Source organism: Cuculus canorus, chromosome 1, assembly GCF_017976375.1.
Source record: "Cuculus canorus isolate bCucCan1 chromosome 1, bCucCan1.pri, whole genome shotgun sequence".
Taxonomy (NCBI): Eukaryota; Metazoa; Chordata; class Aves; order Cuculiformes; family Cuculidae; genus Cuculus; species Cuculus canorus.
The window spans coordinates 143,845,690-143,866,214 of record NC_071401.1 but is presented as its reverse complement, the minus strand read 5'-3'; the positions used below and the strand labels follow the sequence as shown (position 1 = coordinate 143,866,214).

Genomic DNA, 20,525 nt, shown 5'->3' with positions numbered 1-20,525 from the left:
TAACGTGCACGGCTTTGAAAATTACGTATGCTAGGTATTGTGGCAGCATAATGAAAGGGACACAATGATGGCTGGATAAAAGAGGAGGCGTTTCCTAGCTATGCAGGATTCTTGCTTACCAAAGGAATGAAGACGCACAGTTTCTTCTGATATCCTCACAGATTCCTCCTGAATGAATACCCTGTCTTCAATGAATTTTCTTATTATGGAAGATTATGCAACTCTATTACCTCTTGAAGTTTTGTAAGGTGATCCCTGCGTAGTCTTTCATGTTAGGCACAAAAGCATTCTGCTGCATTTTCCTTTGGCACATGCTCTCTGTAGAAACGTGGAAGGTCAAGGCTGGTCTTACCGGTTTTGTCCACCAGCCATCAAACCTTCATAGGAAATGAGTTTCTTTTTTATTCTCCTACCCTGCTTGTTTCTAGCTTGCCAATCTGCGGCTGTAGGTCTCTGTTTAATTTATGACAAAGATTTATTAGCAGAAACTAGGCTAATGAAGCTGGTCAAGTGAATTAAAGGTGCAGGAAAACGTGGATGAACATATTGGGTCCACTGCCCACAGTAAAAGTCACATCTTCTGATAGACATTCAAGCACCATGACACAGGATTTCCAAGCTGTTTTGCCCCATCCCCAATTCTCCAAACTAGGTTGATTTTCTTATTTTCAGATAGTATTCCCTTAAGAATACATGCCACAACCTGGATGACTATACCTGGATAGGCCAGTACAATATCTATCTTATTACTTCATCGCTTTTACCCAGCTGAGCTGCAAAGGAACAGGGCTTGCCTTAAAACGGCCTTTTCTGTTCTGCAGGATAAACAGTCTCTGCCTGAAGTCTCTTCTAACAAGGACAAGGCTGCCCTGCATGTGTGTATGTACATATGTGAGTGTACCCATAACCATCCCTGGTTGTTTCCCAAAAATGTATTAATGCCGAAAGCACATTATTTCTATTGGTGTCCCTGGACCGTGTTCCTGTGAGGCAAGACTGAGATGCTGCTGCTCAGTAGTGTCTCTGAAGGGGACAGCATATCAGCCCTATTTCCCAGATGATCATTTCCACTCTTCCCCGAATATAGCTTAGGTGTTTTAACCTCCCCTGTCCTTCTGTGTGTGCCTTTTTTTTTTCACATTCCCCCATAACCATCTCTCCCCTTGCTAAATAACACCAGTTCCTGCTCAGTCAATCCCTTGTCATGAGACATTAATGACACGCTAGGCAATGAGATGGAGGAAGGGCTCCCCTAAAAATTCCCAATAAAACCGTAAGTGTGGGGGATTTGAATGCTTTTACTTCTCGGAGTTCACTCTGGAGTCTTCCCCTAGCACAAAAGTGTCATACAGCAATGTTTCATGTTCCCTAAAGCCACCTCCAAGTGCCTGCAAGAGAACTGTGAATAGCAGTTCTTTTTTAGGAGGAGTATGCGAACAGCTTCTAATCCTGGTGATCCTGTTTGCATCAGTTTACATTCCCAGGGCTATCTGTGAACAGAAAAGGCTGGAAATACACCTTTCAGCTCATTTGAAACAGATTCTCCTTTACATTACTCGGTTCCTCCCTTCAGGAGATCCTTGCTACGGTGCAGGTTTTGCTGATCTGAAAAGACAGAAGTGGAGTGATTCTACACTCAAAATTACCTACTTAAAACCAGTTGGTTTTTGTTCTATAGTCTTGCACCTTTTGTATGCTTAGTTAAACCTAAATTCATCAAAATTCATCAACCTAAAATTCATCAGAATTGTCCATGGATACACAAAGGAGTTCCTAAATTAAGTTTATTACTTTTAGCCATGTTAGTTATTCATGAACATAATAGCACACAGTTTCTTAGACTCAAGGCTGTAAGTTTGTGAACTTCTAGGGCTGTGAATGAGGAAGGGCAGGGCAATTTCCTAAGAAATGAACAAAACATGCATGGATTCCAACAACAAACGCCCTGCTTGTCACTTCCCTGGCATTATATCCACAGCCGTCATGTTCCCTTGCAGAACTCCACACTAAGTCCCAGTTTTCCTCCTAAGAACCTAAAGGACACTGAAGACTCAAAGGAGGGACAAACTTGCTGGGAAGCAGCAGATTCCTCTAGCACACATTTTCCTCAGCAACTCCTTCCCTGGGGTTCAGATTTAGCCCTGTTTTCTCCATGGTAGAGGTATGCAACAAATAGGATTGTTATCAATAGGGCAACCAAAACCAGTCACAAATACAGAATCACGCAGAATCACAGAATGGTTTTAATTAGAAAAGACCTTTAAGATCATGGAGCCCAACGATCGATCCAGCCCTCCTAAGTCCTCAACTAGACATGTCCCCAAGTATGACATCTACTCATCTTTCAAACACTTCCAGGGATGGTGACTCAATCACCTCCTTGGGCAGCCTGTTCTAATGTTTGACAACTCTTTCAGTAAAGACATTCCTCCTAATATCCAACCTAAATGTCCTATCTTGAGTCCATTTCCCCTTGTGTTGTCGCTATCTACTAGGGAGAAGAGACCAACCCCCACCTCACTACAACCTCCTTTTAGGCAGTTGTAGAGAGTGATAATGTCTCCCCTCACTTTCGTTTTCTTCAGACTAAACAACCCCAGCTCTGTCAGCTGCTCCTCATAAAGCTTGTGCTCTAAACTCTTCACCAGCTTCATTGCTCTTCTCTGGACACACTCCAGCACCTAATTGTTCTTCTTGTAGTGAGGGGTCCAAAACTGAACACAGTATTTGAGGTGCGGTCTCACCAGCACTGAGTTCAGAGGAAGGATCGCTCCCCTAGTCCTGCTGGCCAAACTATTCCTGATGCAGGCCAGGATGTCATTGGCCTTCTTGGACACACTCCAACCCAACTTTACTCCCGTCACTTTGGGAAAACAGAAGAAATCACTAAGTCACCATGGAAAAAATAGAATGGCAACACCTAGAAGTGCCATTTGGGGAGAAGTGCAGAACGGGTGCTGGGAAGGACACAGTGGGGGGGCAGCACGAGAGGATCTGTCCTGCTGCTGGGATGGGGTGGTGTTCCTGGACAGAATGCTGGCATGGCAGTACCCTGCTGCCACACACTCACACAGACACAGAGACATACAGAGAGATACACACACATATAGACACACAGCCAGACACACATGCACATAGACGCACACAGACACACGAGATAGACAGACAAAGAAAGAGAGACACAGACACACACACACAGATACAGACACACATGACAGACACAGAGAAACAGAGACACAGACATAAACACACATATAGACATACAGACACACAGAGAGAGACACAGAAATACAGAGACAGACACACATGCACATAGACAGACACAGACACGCAGACAGACACGGAGAAACAGAGACACAGACACACACAGAAACAGACACACACTCACACCACACCCACCCACAGATACACAGACAGACAGACACACACACACATGCACACAAGACAAACACATGCACACAGACACAGGCACACACAAGCACACACAAACACACACTCCCCCCTTCCCCGCGCGTGCGCTGTGGGCGCTGTGGGAGGGGTCTCCGCTCCGGGCCCCGCCCTGCTCCCCAGTTCCCCTCTCCCCTGCGCGCGGGGGCCGGCGCGCGACCCGCCCCCCCATCCTTCCCGCGCGCGGGCGGGCGGCCCTCGGTGGCGCGGGTGCGCGCGCGGGCGCGGGGCGGCTTGGAGTCCGCCTCCCCGCAGCCCGCGCCGCTCTCGCCGGAGCGCCGGGGCGCCCCGGGGCCGGCAAACCGACGGGGCATGGAGAGCCTGCTGGAGAACCCGGTGCGAGCCGTCCTCTACCTGAAGGAGCTCACCGCCATCGTGCAGAACCAGCAGAGCCTCATCCACACCCAGCGCCAGCGCATCGACGAGCTGGAGCGGCGGCTGGACGAGCTCAGCACCGAGAACCGCAACCTCCGCGGGCAGCAGCAGCAGCAGCAGCCGCCCCTCGCCGAGCCCTCCGCCGCCGCCCCCGCGCCGCCCGAGCAGCCCCCGCCGCCGCCGGGGCAGCCCGACTCGCTTCAGCACCACCAACAGCTCCCGGCGCAGCAGCCGCAGCCGCAGCCGGGGCAGCCCGACTCGCTTCAGCACCACCAACAGCTCCCGCCGCAGCCGCCGCCGGGCAAGCAGGCGGGCGCGGGGCCCGGCGGCGGCGGCCGCGCTGCCGGCCACCAGCACCCCGCCGTGCAGCCGCACCAGCACCCCGCCGAGAGGGACGGCAGGGACAAGGGCTGCTGTGCCGCTCTGCTCCAGCACAAGACCCCCCAGGCCATCGGCAAAGGCGTCCTGAGCAGGAGACCGGAGTAAGTGAGAAAACGGTTGGCGGTGGGGGAGCAGAAGCGTAACGGGTTCTTCCCGGGCCAGGATCCAAGCGGGAACTGGGTTATACCCCCTGCAGCCTTGCACGGAGAGAGGCAGTGTGTGGGTGGGTGGGGAATCCCTCCCTCGATGCGTTCTCCGGGAGAGCAGGCAGAGTGCAAAAGGAAGCCAGGATGCTGCTTCCAAGAGGCATTTGGCTCCTAGCTCACTGCTTTTATTTTTACGTGCGAGTGTTTGTGGCCCGTTTGAACCCACGGTGCTCACACACAGCATCGTGCCCTCATTGTCTGTCATAAATAGATAAGTCTTTGATCAAAGAGAAGTGCAGCTTAGCCCAGGCAGGGAGAAGCTTTGCAAAGGACAGCAGCGTTGTGGCAGCTTCTGTTTGCCTTAAATTGCTGGTATCCCTGGAGTTAGCTGGGGGTTTCCTGCCCTCGCTGATGTAAGGGGTCTAGGGTATGCATTCTGGCATACATGATGTATATATGTTCATATAGATACAGATGCTGTACGTGCGTTCAACATTTAGGATGCTTATCACACTTGTATGTGGGTTGCCTGTCTTTTTTTTTCCTTTTTGGTAAGTGGCACCTGACACTGATCCAGCTCTTCAAAAGGACAAAGTATTTTTCACTGGTCTTTCCTCTTCAGTGAAGAAAGCATCGCTACTAGTACTGAATACTGATAATGGTCTATGTGCGTGCATGTATAGTAAACAAGGATGAGCATTCCAGCACTATAGGCAGTGGTGGAAGAGGCTGCTATTGAAAAGTCACATTTTCTTACATTATGTATCCAGTATATGCTGTCAATTCACCAGGTGGTAATTACAAGAGCAGTCAGTGTTGTAATTTTGTTTGTTTAAACACTTTGAAAGCAGGGGAATGTTTTCTGGTTGAAAGCCAGAGTTAGTGAAGTTAGGAAGAGAAGGAGCACAGTTTCTGACGTGGCTTCTTTCATCTCAGAAACAAGCTAATATAAATAGTAAACTTAGATCGGAATTTCTTTCCTAGAATGAACTCTGTTGCTTTGATTATAGTAATGTAAAAACAAGTGACGTATACAATGCACTGTATAGCCCAAAACATCTTCCTTGTCTCTTTTCACACTTCAAATAAAAGGGACCCTTTTCTCATGCTCGTTTTGAGTACACAAGCATAGCTACAACATGGAGCTCAATTTTCAGCTCATGTAAGTACGAGTTACACCATTTCATAATAGCTAAGCATCTATCACATGATTCTGTGAAAATCAGTGGAAAAATAACTGTTGAAAGAAATACTATTAGAGGAATATGTATGGTCAAGACATGATAGAATCCCAAAAGGCAGATCCATGCTTCTTAAATACTGCACTGTAAGGCTCAATTTTGCAATCACAACTTAAAGGAAGCGAGTGGGCTACTCAGAGTGTTAATACAGGTAGTAAGCGATTGCAGGATCTGGCCCATCTATTCCATTATGGAATAGATGGAGTTTTGAAAAGAACTAATTCCAGATCTTGAACTCATGACGATTGGTGTAAATCCTGAATAGTGTAGCTTAGTTCACAGAAGTCAAACCAGTAAAAAACCCAAAGAAAAATGTGTAATCAACCTCATTGTATTTTCAATACTGAATCCCTGCAGTGAAGGCTCTGTTAGAAACATTGTATTGGCAAGGGCTTTCCTTTCTCCTGAACAGAGTTTCTAACATACGTCATTACCCAGATTGAAGAATCGATTTCAATGCATAAGTCTAAATACTTCCTTTGTATCTGAGCTTTTTATTGCTGGGGCTTTCATTGTGGGAAGAATTGTGAATTTTTTTTCTTTATACCAAAATACGCAAAGAGAAATGCATTAAGAACACAGCTGATCGCTGGTACAGCGTATGATGTATTGTATTTCATAGAGAAGGATAGGTGGATGGATGTAGCCTTTTTGTGGAAAGTCGGGGCTGCTGCTGGGGGTAACAGAGCAATCCCTGCAGCGCTCTTCACTCAGGAAGACTAAAATAGACTGCTTCTGTTTCCTTCTATAGCTTAGGCAAATCAAAATCTTTCTATAGAAAAGGAAATATGAGAGATGCAAAACAGTATATAGTTCTCACTCCCGCAGGTTCTTTTTTCCTCCCATTGATTGTGTATACCAGCTTTCTCATCTCTGACTGTTAGAAAGAAATCAAAGAGACTGCAAAATCTAACTTAAAAGCAACTTGGACGGAGGGGAGGCAGAATCTCTCACCACCTATTGAAAGCATGCCCAGTATCCTTTACGATCCAGCTGGCCAGCCTGAGAGTTGTATTTTTACCTTTGCGTGACAGCAGGAGACATATATTTTAATACCTATGCAGAATAGGTATCTGCAGTCTTTTCCTTCTTCTCCATGTCTGAACCGCTTTTCCCTCTATTATAAACCCTGAAGTTCAATGTTATCTATATTTTTTCTCTTAGCCAAAAGCATAGAAATTGACTGTTCGCTACAGAAAATGGCCACTCTAAACAGATCTAAAATGATATTTTAACATGTCAGGATGCAGTGGCTGAAAGCAAGGGTTAGAGCAGTGTCCAGGCAGTGCCCCATTATCACTGTCCAGTAATGGAATTTCCTCTGACTCTCACAAAACAGGAGATTCTAACATCAGCCTGTTTAATTGTTCTTGTGCTGGCCGTTCTCACCTCAGTCACAGCCCAGTGATTTTGCTCATTTCAAATCAAGCTTGACTTTTTTTTTTTTTTGCAGCCCAGCTCACCTCAAGCCCAGGGTAGAAGTGAAGACCTGAGCTTTTGGACATATGTGACTATTCATGTCAACTGGGATAGTCTTCTGTAAGGGGCTTGGAAGAAAAAATAATTGAAGCATCTCTGTTATTTTAAAGAAAAGTTCAGTTTTATTTTTGTTGTTCACTTTTTAAAAAAGACTGTGAGTTTTCTAGTTTAGAACCTCCTCTGGTTTTTTTTAGATTGGGAACAAACCCAAGCTCATCTGTAGAATGGGAAGAATTCCTAAGTTATGCAGAAGCCCACTAATTGTTGCTGCCTGTTGTTGTGTAAGAAAGGTAGCACTGAGCTTACCTATGAAAGGAGAGGCAAGGAGAAAGATTTTTGCAGAGATTCTCAGCAAGAATTAGGCTGATTATTATTCCGCGGCATCTGTCTCTTTCTACCTTAGGAGTCTATTGCATAAGCGCCTCACAGCTTTAAAAACAAAAAAATAAGGTCATTCGTCATGGAATGTTTTGCTTCAAAAATACAGGTTGCCAAATTAGCATAGCTTAGATCACCCTTACTAAGCAGCCTCTTGTCTTAAGGGACCATCCCAAAGTATCATCAAATCCTGTGAGTATAAATTTTCCTTCCTTTCTTTATCAGAATACTACCTTCTTTGCCAATCCCCAGTACCCTTCACCGAGTCTCAGGGAAATGCTACAGGGCTGAATTTAACAGATTAAGTCTTAATGGCCCAAATCTTGTTTTTTTATCAGGGAAACTCTCAGTAGGAGTTCTGCCTGTGGAATTACTTCAGATTCTGAGCCCATGCTTTAGCTGGAAGACTCACTTTGACAAATGCAATTAGAATAATAGCTAATAATCTGTTACAGTTCCTTCCATCAAAATACATGGGTACAATTTACAAATATTCTGCATTGAAGTGGCATTAAAGTCATCTTTTAACCGTGTCACGAGCAGTGAATATAAAGCACAGAAATGGGATTCATCTAACATGACATAAAGAACCTAAGCACTGACTTTAAATGATTAGCCTCTGTTTGCTCTACAAGTTATTTCCTCACACAAAACAAACTCTTAGAACTCTTGGAAGAAATTTTCTAAAAATCACATTTTCCCAGAGGTCTTAAAGCTCATTTAGATTTGCATTGGGCTGAAAGCTATTTTATTTTATTTTGTATTGGTTTAGGATAGTACTTTTTGTCCTAGTAAAGAGGCAAGTTTTAAAAGACAATGTTAGGGTCAGTTGCTGTTTTAGTCTGAGGCTGTTTGCTATATTTTTTGTTTAATTTCAAAAGCCCAATTATGTAACTTTAAAGTGAAGATATTGCATATGCAGAGGTGCTATTTTCCATATCTTTTCTTTTTAACTATGCATTAATGTTCTATTTTATGTATTATCTCCAGGGTAAAGGCATTAGACAAAATCCCACTGATTTCAATGGATACTAACAATAACTGTAAATATTATGGCTTACTATTAACATATTTTGCTATATTTGCGCATTGCACCAGCACAAAAAAAAAAGAAAAATAGAAGGCCAGAACAACTCTAAATGGCTTCGGTACCCCAGATACCCATTCCTTTATTCCTTTCACTTTGGGCACACAAGGAATGCTACATTTGCCCTCTGCTTTTATTCTTCCAGATTTCCCCCAGCCCATTTCAGGCTTTAACTCTCTTGAGCTTTCACACACCAGAAATAGTTGCATTGAAGCAACTAGGTTCTGCAAATCCCTGCTAGCAATGTACCATTTCAGCATCAAAAGTTATTTGGAGTAGAGTGCTGTAAGCCAGTTTCAAATGACACAGGTCTGCATTGGCATAACTACACAGATGCTAAAGCCCTGCTTAGATAATTTTGAAGTAAAGAGCATAATGAGAGGAAAAAAGAGACTCTCTTTGACTACGTCCCACCCAAAGATATATTCATGCTGGTTCCATTCACACTGTAATCAGCCTAAGACGTGCTTTGTGACATGGACACATCTCTACATCAGGGCCTGTAAAATCCCAGGTGGAAGAAAATGGAATCGATTATTCTCAACAATATTTAGTTATCAGTTTAGGAAGGGTTCAGGATCAAGTTCTAGGTATAAAATTGCTGAGTAAAGACAGCATGAGGAACTCCACCCACAGGGACAGCACCTCCATAGGATGCCGAATAAATTCTCAACCAGGGCAACACAGTGTCAAAGCTGAAATTTTCATGTGGGAAATCTCACTGTTGGGCTGGGAGCACCAGGAAATAATAACAGGGAAGGTATCTGTGTGAAATACCGCCCAGTGGTTCTTTGGACAGATACTACCTGTTGCATCTATGTCCCAAGACCAGTCAGAGTGGTACTTGGAGTAACAAAGAGTCATATTAATCTTTTAACAGGAGAAGCCATGGGCTGAAAGCAACAGAAAAAAAGGTGAATTTTTTAAAGCTTAAATGAAGAAGGATACAAAAGCATTATTTTGTTTTCCAATAAGATGGTGATATATTTATGTTTCTCAGCTATATGTTCTGTTGCAGCCAGGCTGCTCTGCCCTGGTGGCAAGGGTACCTTTCTTCCATATGCTATGTATTGGCCCATTTGGTGTCACTTCCCAGGTAGATCCAAGGTAAGGCTCTATGAGAGGACTTTAGGGACAATTGGCTCACATGGCAAAATTGTTCACGTTCAAAAGAATTCAGACATGGCTGTTTGGAAGAAGTAGAAATGGAAGAACATTACAAATGAATAGGTGTTCACAATGCCCTTGAGAATTCCTGCCAGCACCTCGGTGCCAGGTGACTCTTGGGATGGCTTTCCCATTCTTTGCAGCACGTACAATGTGGAAGGGCAAGTGCTATTCTGAGATTCCAACAAGCAACTGATACTTCCATGTCCTTCATAAGATTATGCACACACAAGAATTTAGGCATAGTTCTTTCAGTTTATGCATGCAGCAAGTGGCTACGTATATGAGGCATAGACTGCACATATTCCCATCTACATCATACTTGAAATTATTTGCACTTTTAGTCAGAGTAAACCAGTGAAATCTAGCCTTGGGATACTCTTCTAGTCCTTAGAAGATGCCAGACCAGAGTCTGTCAGAAGTCTGGTCAGAAGTCTGGTCTTCTATTAATTATGTCTTCTACCAACTCATTCAAAAAAAAGTGTTCATGTGATAAAATCAAGTACACTTCTGCAAGCAAAAATACCTCTATACAAACATTTGCATTAAACTGTAGAAATTTCCTAGTTTTCTTTTTTTCCTTCTGCATTCAAATCCAAGTAGAAACAGTAAAAAAGAGCTACTGTTTCTCCATCTTAATCTTTCTGTACATAGAGTTTATTCATCTTCTGCTCTTCAGTTATTTTCCCTATAAACGTCTTGTTAGGTTGTTTGTTTTCTTCTTTCTTTCCTAGCTTAGCAGTGGTTTATTTCTCTTTTTCTGTTCTTAGTTGTTTCTCCCTTAGGAAAGCATTATTCTGTTTAACAGATGGAAAATATTTCATTTGTTATAAAATTACCTGTAGCCTATGATCATTACTTCATCTACATTCCATGGAACCACATAAAAGTAATTAAGGGAAAAAAGAAAAAATGAAGACAGACCCTGAAATGTAACCAATCTCCCTTTATTTTTCATACTTCAAAAAAGAAGGTGTATATACATTTTTTGCCTCAAAGAGGTTTATCTTGAAACAAACTAGCACTATTCTTGTACTCATCTATTTTGGAGTTTGTAATTTCATTTAGCTAAGCCCTAGGTGAGAAAATGAGCCTTGACTATTGCATTTGTTCTGCACAATGGCTCTGTTTAAGATCTCTTAGTTAAAGTATTAGACTAACAGTCTTCAGATCAAAGTTTAATTCCTCTTAAATGTGTTTTTAACAGACTTGTGATACTGGACCATCCTTTTCATCTCTGTACGTATTTAAAGATACGTAGCAAAGCAGTTAGAGATCTGTTGTTACAGGTAAGAGTGGGCAGATAGATCAGGAAAGATTGTTTTTATAAATTTCAGCATAGGAAGCAGCATAAAGCTCCTGTCATTACTTGCAATGTGCACTGCAAGACAATATGTGTATTTGCACATAGAAGACAGAATATATTTGCATGAGCATTCGTCTACAGTAAGTGTCTAAGAGTGTTGTTGAAACAGCACCCAGTTTCTGTGCTTTTTATGTACAGAAAAGCAAGTTGTCTGCTGGAGGAAATCAGTGTATCTTTACTGACATCAATACAATCATGCCAATTTACATCACTTGAGGATCTGTACCAGATTTTGTGGATTTATCCTTACACACAAATACGCATACATCCACTGGTGTAAATGACTGTTGACAGTAGCAGTTGGGAGCAACTCATCACAGAAATAACAGTGAAAAAAAATGTTAAGCAACATTCTGGTTCTTCCTTATAATAGATTTGTAATGTTTTCTTATGGTATTTTAATAGAAAATGGTAAGAGTTTTGTTGCTGCAGGGTTATAAAGCTGTATTTGCTCTGTTTGATAATGTTTTTTCTTTTATGTACTCTGTGCATCCACCCTCAGTCTACTTCTCACACAGGTATTATTTTCATTCCTCTTGCTAAGATCATGCTCATTGATCAGCTGAGGAGGATAGAAGGGGATCAATATTTTACGTATTTAGTCACATCTAAGAGGGAACATTCTGGTAAAACTGAAGTGATCTTGAATAAGAAATTTAAAATGGCAAACATCCTTCCTGCCCTCTTCTGGGGGGGTCTGTGAGCTGCAGAGCTAATGAAGCTTGACTTTCCAGAAGATTCGTGTCACCATTACGTTTTATGATGCCTAACAAGCTGTGAGATCTGATTTAAGCTTCTCCTGGTGTTGAGGCTTTTATAACATCTCTCTCCAAGATGGAGATTTCTGTATGGAGCAACAGCTTCAGTTCGCTCAGCAGCCCCTTCCCTCCGTGAGGAACCTACAAAGTTCCCTCTGTTACACTGTGCCAGCTGTTTTCATGGAACTCATAAGAGGTTAGTATCTCTGAGATCACTGTTACTCACACTTGGTTGAAGCTTACAGGGGGATCTGCAGTTACAAGGTAGGAATCAACGTAGACACACAGAGACATATTCATACATAGAAGGAGAAAGGAAAAGATTATATGGTCACAAAACCACGTTTTGCTTAGGAACACGGCTAATAAAGACCAAAACCAAGATAATTTTTTATTTAGCCCACAACTACATCAAAATGGCTGAACAATTCACTCCACATTTGTGACTATTTCTTGGAGCTGGTGTTTTATGTGTAACAGCCTTGATACATTAAGATTATAAAGAACTGGGAAATTGCTGTAAGAGCTTAGGAGGCCCCTAGGTGGAGGTTTACCATTAGCAAATGGCGTCTGTTTCTCCTCCTGGCTTTGCATATGAAGTTGGTGGATCATCTTAATCCACTTGCCAACATTTGTGTCAGTACATGCTGCCACTGACATTGTTACTGTTAGAGAGGTTAATTTATATATGCTGAAACACACTAAAGCATCTATATCATTCTCAAGAGTAGAAGAAAATTGACGCTGAAATTATTATAGATCTTAAGGAGGCTTAGGATTCTCTTCAGGTTTTGCTGCACTTTGGATATTTGTTCAAATTGTGACCTTCCTATTAAAATTCAGGACCTTGCTGTCAATCTGTTTGTCTCTGTGATGTCAATTTCGAGACAGCCCTCCAAAGTGATTCACGACTATCCTGCTTCAGTGGAAGAGTTGCTCTGATAACAGCTCCTTCAGCCTCCATGTCCAGCATCTTGGTGTTACTGTGCCTGGATGGGCACTGCCTTCATGGAACATCGTTCGATCTGCTTCCCAGAGCATGTGGTTTTGTCCCTGAGATTCTTAATGGATTTTATTACATGATAGAATTTTCCAAAAGAGACGATACCTCTCCAGATTTATAGAGATTATTATCTGTCTTGCCACTTCAGTTATGGAACCAAGCTCAGACTTGTCTTTCCTTGCTTTTGCCCCTCTGTAAGCAATACTGTTTCTGCTTCTGTTGGGCTGCTCCAGGAAAAGTTTCAGCTCTACAGTCAGTTCAGAATTCTCATGAATGTCCTTGCCTCTCATTTGCCAGTTTTTAATTTGCAAACCCATTCCCAGTAGGAAACCAGTAAATTGTTTGTGTCTGCCTAGGTACTCACATGGCCCCCTTCACCATAGTAACTGAGTATCTGGATTTATCTTGAGGGCCTGTGCTGATATCCATGCACGCTGGACCACTAACCTTCACCTGAACTAGCAAAGCATCTGAGGAATCTCCTCCCTTTTCTCTAAGCATTCCCTAGTTCTCATAGCAAGGGCCTCTCTTCAAGCAGTTTTCTTCTGTAAAATTTTGTGCCAATAAATCTGTATCCAGCGAACCTCCAAATGTAGACAGACTGCATGACTCTGATCAGTTATTTGCACTGTAAGTCGAAGAGCCAGATTCTGTTGCCACTTAACTGTAAATCTGAGTGGCTGAACTCACTTAACTAAGTAGTTTCAAATTTGAAGAAACTTGAGATAACACTTGTCAATACCTTCTGATGTTACGAAACTTCTTGAATTGACTTCTGTCCGACCACTGGAGCTATTATAGTTAGTTTGAGTTAGCTATTACCTATTGGATTCTGTGCACACTTGTTATGGCAATCATTTGGGATAGCACAGCCAACTGATGTAATGCTTCCCCCAAGAATTCTTTATTACTCCTTTGGGAAAATACTGGCCTCCATGTTAGCTTCAGCAGCATCCACTGCTGGTCCCTTGTTTCTGCCAAGACAGGAGTGAGTTTCTTATCTTTGTCAAGCTGAATACATAAATATTGACTTCACTAGATATGCTCTGACTGTAACTACTACACCACCTCTATCACCTCATTTACAGTGGCTCTTACAGTGCCAAACAGATAGGGAATACCATGTTGTATCCTCGGTGGAAGAAAAACATTGACAAAGAGTTTCAGTCTCAGACATTCTACTCATTTTTAAGAAAGGGATCAGACTTCTGCCAAATTCCATTTGCTTCCAGCAAGTTATTTTACAGGTAGGCAGAAGAAAGGAAATACTGGTGACAGGGAAGAGGGAAATGAGAGGACAAGAGGCATCTACAGTGTGTCTCTCCTCTCTGCTAAGGGCAACCTTCAGGCGGTTTTTAAGTCTATATTAACCTACTCTTCAAATCCCAAGCCTCAAAGCATGGCTGAATCGTTGCCTCGGGACTGCGTCTTAGCGGTGTGCACATCTGCATGCTTTCCAAAACCTCTGCAGCAGGCAAGATAGAGTAGAGCATACTTCTGGATTCTGCAGAGGTTGTCTGTGCAGGGAGATAGGAGCTGATGGAAGAGCGGACAGCAGTGGAAAGGAGTTACAAGGGGAAGGAGAAAGGTTTCAAAGGAAATTATAGAATGCAGGAGAGCCAGGAGCCCCGTCACCTTATCCTGCAGAGGCTGCAAAGTTTCTGAATGCATGTTCACTTAGGTGTGTGACTGTAATGATGCTTCAGTGTAGCTGGGGGCAGGGGAGGAGTGATAGGAGTTTATGTTCTATTTTTATGAAGCCTCTTACTCAGGAGAAATTAATAATACATAGCACATACTGAACATTATCCTTAGCAGATAATGACTCGTTGAAGCCACCTTCCCAGCAAGCAGTTCCTGGGCTTAAGGAAGGAGCCTACTACCGTATGCCCAAAGTGTATGTGACTAGTTCTCATCACTGTGGGATGGGAGGTTTATCTGATCTCATAAAGCAATTTTTAACCTGGTTGGGCAGTGTCTGCGTGATTTCCAGGAATTACCGAAGGAAGACAGTGTATTATGTCTGCAGATAGCATTGTTTTCAGGATGTCTCTGCCTGGCATTAGCACCCTTTTTCCAGATTAGATGTTGAGGGCCTTGACCACCTGCGTCCCTTCACAGGATATACACAGAGAGCAAAGTTGTTATCTCTGTTCACATGCTGGTGTATATTTGTCATCGTGTTCCTCTCACTGTTTCGCTTAATTGACAACAGGCCTCATTGTCTTCCTCTTGTGAAGTGATTTTCTTTTGTGTGACGTAGGTTTCAGGTGCTAGCAAATCCTCACTGAGTCCTTTACATCCCACTATCTCAAGCACAAAGATAATATGACTTGTTAAGCACAAGGAGTCAGGGCCATTCTGCTGCTACCTTTTTTTTACAAGGCTTCATCATAGGCTGCTATGGCCAACTCTTATATCTTACACTGGAAAAAGCTACATTTCAGAGACAAACTCATATACACAGTAATGCTATGGTTTATAAAGTGCTTTGGGAAGTAATGCACTTATTCATGGGTGGAATATTGTTAGCGTATGTCCCTAACAATATCTGAAAGTGCAGCAAGTTGCAAATATGTAAGCATTTCCTCTAGTACACCTCTAACCATGGCAAGATCTTGCTGCAAGGTGAATGATAGAAATACCATGCAAAAAGAGCTAATGATAATAGATGTCTCTTCTGCATTACTCTTTATCCGTAAACCCTTCAGTGCTTACAGAGATTGTTAATCCTCATTTCACAGAAGGCAATGAAGACATGGAAAATGTTTTGCTTGAGTTCACCCAGCTAGTCAAAGCTGAGAGTAAAACCTGTGTCCCAGGGCTCTGATCTGTCAAGTAGGCTACAGTGCCTTGAAAGAAGGAGACAAACAGGACAAGAAGTGTTAAATGTTATGAGGTCATTTCTGTGGCATAAATAACATTGCTCTAAATCCTGAAAACTGATTCACTCCCTGGACAGCTTGATATCAGGAAGAGTTTTGGCCAATTGAAAGTCTGTATCTTGGCCAAAAATCCTTAACAGCCATTCAGGATTGGTGTCAGTTACATTGGAAAGAAAGATCAGTGAAGGCTGGAGATAAAATTGAGTATTGTCTTTGAAGAGAAATTAAGACAAGTGGTTTTAGGTTGGCAGGGCTGTGAACACGTATTGCATGGAAGTCCAGCAAGTTTTACCAAAGCAGCTAGACCAGCAAGAAAATTGGTCAGATTAAAAAGTGGAAGAAATCACGCATGTTGGAGAGTGTTTTGTTTCTTGCAGCAATGAACTACTTATAAGCTGCACAGTGATGAAGGGAGAGGGTAGTGAGAAAAGGTAGGCTAACAGTCTATAGTCTTTGCTGTTTCAGTCTGATCTAATGGAAGAAAGCTCAGTGAGCACGTGGAAGACACCGAAAATATTCCTCGTATGGGAGCAAAAGGAAAAGCCTCCCACAGAGACAGGCACTGCATGTGAGCTAGGGAAGTGGAAAGTAATTATTACATCTGTGCATGTGAATACGTTGACGGACTTCTCCAAAAAACACTGCCTGGTAAGACACAGTTTCTTCTTCCCACAGCTATGTTTTCCCTCCCCTTGTTCTCCTATTAAATAGAGTCATACTGGGGTTTGCTGCCTCCATCCTCTGACACAATCACAGCAGTACATGTAATCACCAAGTCATGCAGACAGTCTCAAAGTCTTGCTCTGTCAGATTTTTTCTGCCTCACCCAAGGAGAACTCTTGCATGACTGATATATGTGGCTTATCGGATTCTGGGCTGATCTTTTAAATTCCAGTAATAAGAAGGGCATTTGCGTTCTCCCATCCCTCTTGTTTGCGATGTAGGACTTGATGATAAGAATGCTTCATTAGCTCAGTCTGATTAGCTGTTACCTGGTGACACCATTTTGATAGGGATCCTCCATCCTCCCTGGTTTTTTTTCGTTCAATATTGAGGCAGGCCCCAGTGTTTTACAAACCCAAAGGGTGCTCTTTGGCACTCTCTCGTGCATGTGTGAGAGGGGGTCATGCCCTTGGAATTCTTGTACAACTTGAACGTGTTTCTCACAGTCAAGGGATGCATTCAGTATAGACCTAAGCTGCATTTGGTAATAACAAAGATGGCAAGGGAGATCTGGAGCAAGGGCGAGAATGCCTTCAGTATGTGAATGTGCTTTGGATGTTTCCAGGCTTCCTTTCTGTCACCAGCAAGGAGTTATTGATGTTGATTACTTTTTCCTAACAGCTTGTACTGTAAGAGTATATAGATTTCCTTGGTTTGAAAGAACTCAGCACTTCAGAGGATCAGGACTTCACTCTGTCTCTTTTATCTTCCAGATCTAATTTTTATTTTTCCACTTTTTTTATTTGAGGCTGTTTTGAATTCCTTGAGGTGAACACTAACTATAGGCACAATTAGTAACTGTTCCCTTGGGATCCAGTATGGCACTAGTTGGACATATGTCACAAAAAATAGCTAAAATATGACCAATTTCATAACATTTCTCTATTACTACTCCCTTTATTAAAGTCATAAAGAAAAGATAGGGACTGAGTGCCTCCTGATAGCACAATGGCATTTGCAAAGATAGCAGGAATGAAACTGGCTTTCAGGAAAAGAGCTTGGACTCCCTTTCCAAACATCACTGGCTCCTTCCAGACAGTACCTCCTATTCATCCTTACTTAGCTCACCCTTTTCCTCTTTCTCACTGGCAGTTACACCCTCTCTTTCCCTCAAAACCTCCATTCTACAGCTCTACTGTAAGAGTATTGTAGATGACAGCTACACCACAACGGCAGCGTAGGAATACAGCACTGCTGAGAACAAAGCTGGATGAAGGTTTTTGTTGCTGGATTCCCAGGTAGCTGTTGGGAGAAGAAGAAACATGGCATGTCTGCAGGTACTGAACAGTGAAAGGTAGGGTAAAGTGGCATGTGAATGATAGAGCTGTATCCCCATAAGAATTTATCTTCCTCTCCCTATAGATATTCATCTCTGTGTGGAGAAGTGAAGTCTGAAAGAATAAGGAATCCAAGAGTATATAAAAATATATGTGTACTCACAACTGTCAGGGTGAATAGTCAAAATGAGATGTGTTTAATGTCACATATATGCAACTTTTACATTTGTTGACTTACTGGGGTTTCAGGAACCCACTGAATTAACAAAATCAATAGGGAAAGAGGGAAGGGAAGATTTGCCCAATGTTTTTTAGAGAGCACTTACATTTAATTGCTTTGTTTAGTAGTGTGGTGATGACTACAGAAAAAAAATCAGCTCTTTTGACCTATGTTTTTGTACTTCAAAAAGTAAGTGACCGCATTCCAAACATGGGACTGAGAAGGCTCTAGAGATTGCTTAGAAGAAGCCCCGAGTAAGAGAAAAAAAAAAAGGTGTGCTACAAGAAGGAGTGAACTAAGTAGAGTATGCTAAGAAGAAATTGAGCTTGAGACCTTCTGACAGTGTGCTAAAAAACACAGGTGGGAGTGCTAAGGAGCAAGCAAATTCCTGACTGTCTGCCTGTTACCCAGTTCCTGATATATGTTGAAACAAAGAACCATCATTAGACATAGGTGTAGCCTTCATCAGTATCAACCATCACACCATAGTCTGTGGAGCTAAAAGATCTGTCAAACTTTCTTGCAAATTCATTTCTGAGGTGTTGTAGCAAACAGTGTGGCAGGTGCTGTAAGATCATCAGCACGCACAGCTTTGCTTTGCCACAACCTTTAGAGATGTATTTATTCATACTAACGCCATAACAGGGGATGCTCCTATTTAAACTGAAACAGTACATTTTGTCTACTACCATTACCTTCTGTTAGGTGGGGAGGGCTCTGATGGCAAGAAGTCCACAGAATGGCTGTTATGCCAGTAGGCCACCATGGGTCTACCTTGAGATAAACTAGAATGAGCTTAGTGACATTTGTCTTCCATATATGTGGGTATTTCACCAGGTGGCAAATCCAAGTTGGCTCAGCAGAGCCGCTATGCAAGTCCAAAACTGCATTTGTGAGGTAGAATTGCTGGGCAGAATTGAGATGAATGAGAGAGGTCTGCATTTTGAGGAAGAGGCATGGAGAACTGGAGGAGGTGATGCCAAAGGACTCAGGCGAAGACTCAGTGTTGTGCGAAGGACTAGCAGATGCTGCACGTAGTGAGACAGGTGAAGGAGCAAGATTGGAATAGGATGGGAAAGAGTAAGAAAGGATTCTAATGCATCTGCAGAGCTGCATGGACAATCCACACTGGAACAACAACCAATAGCATAGGCAGCTTTTTGCATCAGCAGCAGGGCCATGTGGAGGAACAGGTCTGGGCTAGCAGGGTTTGGGTAACTGGCAGCTGCACGGGTGCTCAGAACTAAGCTGGTGGATGTGCTGCAGGTGAGGAGGAACTGCAGAGCTGCACAAAAGAAGCTTGCCTGTGCTTTGCTTGGCACCAAATGGTTGCTATTAATCTTTGACTTCCCCAAGCATTGATATTCATACAAATTATGAAGAAAAAAATGTTCCTCAAGTGCAGCAGGAAAAGCTTTTTACCTTCATATTTATGAACTTAGACAAAAGAGAACTTGATATGAATCTGGAAAAGTGACATCCCAGTTTTATCCTGCCCATTATGATGGTGAGTGTAAGTGTGGGTTGATTACTTGCTACTGAGCCCTCCCCTCATCCTTTGTGAAGTTCTGTTTCTCAAGGAACTCCTTTTCACTGAATAGTTCAAGCTGTTCTTTTTCCTTTCATACTTGTGATTTCCACTAGTACCAAGCCAGAAATCGCCTCATTTGTTTTCAGGTGTTCTAGTTAATAATAGCAAATTCATCCACGGAGAGTATTTCTGACCTGTTTTGCAAGACAGGAATGCTGTTTTAATGGCACAATGCTGGCACACAAGTGGGAACTCTTGCAACCGTTTTGTGGCTGCATGTTGCACACAGTCTGTGCACTTCTGAGAACTTATTATGCCCCATGTCATTCACCCCAAACCATAATAACAGTGGTGGAGAGTGAGAGAGTAACAATTCCATGAATAGCTGAAAATCTCTTGGGTAGAAAGACTTACTGAATTTCTATGACATGGTATTTCTGGGTGTGCGTTCGTTGGCTGTTTGAGGATTTGATTATGAAGAATCCAAACCAATTTTCTCAATCAAGCTTTTGAGGTTGTTATTTTAATTATGAATTACATAAGAATAGGTTTTCAAGAAAAGATAAATCAAGCCATCTCCCCCAAACAGCATCAAACCAGTCTCCAAAACAGATTTTCTACAGAATGAGTTATAGGTCTAAATAAGAAAACTACTCACATATTTTGTCTGTTCCCACTGTCTTCTAGATGTTTAGCTTATAATTCCGGTTTTGTTTACCTTGGAACAAATGGAGAGTAACCATTGAAAGCAATGAGACCAATGCAGTAGAAGCCCAGAGCCGTGAACAGACATAACTGAGGAGAGAACTGAGTCCCTTGGAGGTCTAACGGGCCCACAGGCAACAGATGCAGATTTAATTAAACTTTTAGTAGCTGGGTTGAACAGTTAATAAGGAAGACTGTTTCAGCCTTGGTAGAAATACAGGCTGCATTGCTAACTAAGAAATGTATCTTGAATAAGCAAACAAGAAGGGTAGTGCTGTAATCAACAGTGGCTGTTGTCTGTAAGAGAACAATTGGCTTTAGTAATGGACATGGCATGGATCCCAGTGCCACAGGAG

At 42.6% G+C, this 20,525-nt stretch overlaps 1 protein-coding gene across 5 annotated transcripts in view; it reads left to right on the top strand.

Moving 5' to 3' along the window:
- The first annotated feature begins 3,583 nt into the window (after positions 1 to 3,583).
- The window catches only part of IQSEC3 (IQ motif and Sec7 domain ArfGEF 3), a 108,470-nt gene continuing 91,528 nt past the window's right edge, over positions 3,584 to 20,525 (top strand). For 3 of the 5 annotated variants that reach the window (XM_054055397.1, XM_054055394.1, XM_054055388.1), the window contains exon 1: positions 3,608 to 4,304. In XM_054055397.1, the coding sequence (XP_053911372.1) occupies positions 3,760 to 4,304 (545 nt within the window). In that variant the 5' untranslated portion in view covers positions 3,608 to 3,759. Of the gene's footprint in view, positions 4,305 to 20,525 lie in introns of all 5 variants that reach the window. The other 2 variants (XM_054055405.1, XM_054055414.1) reach the window with 2 other exon arrangements.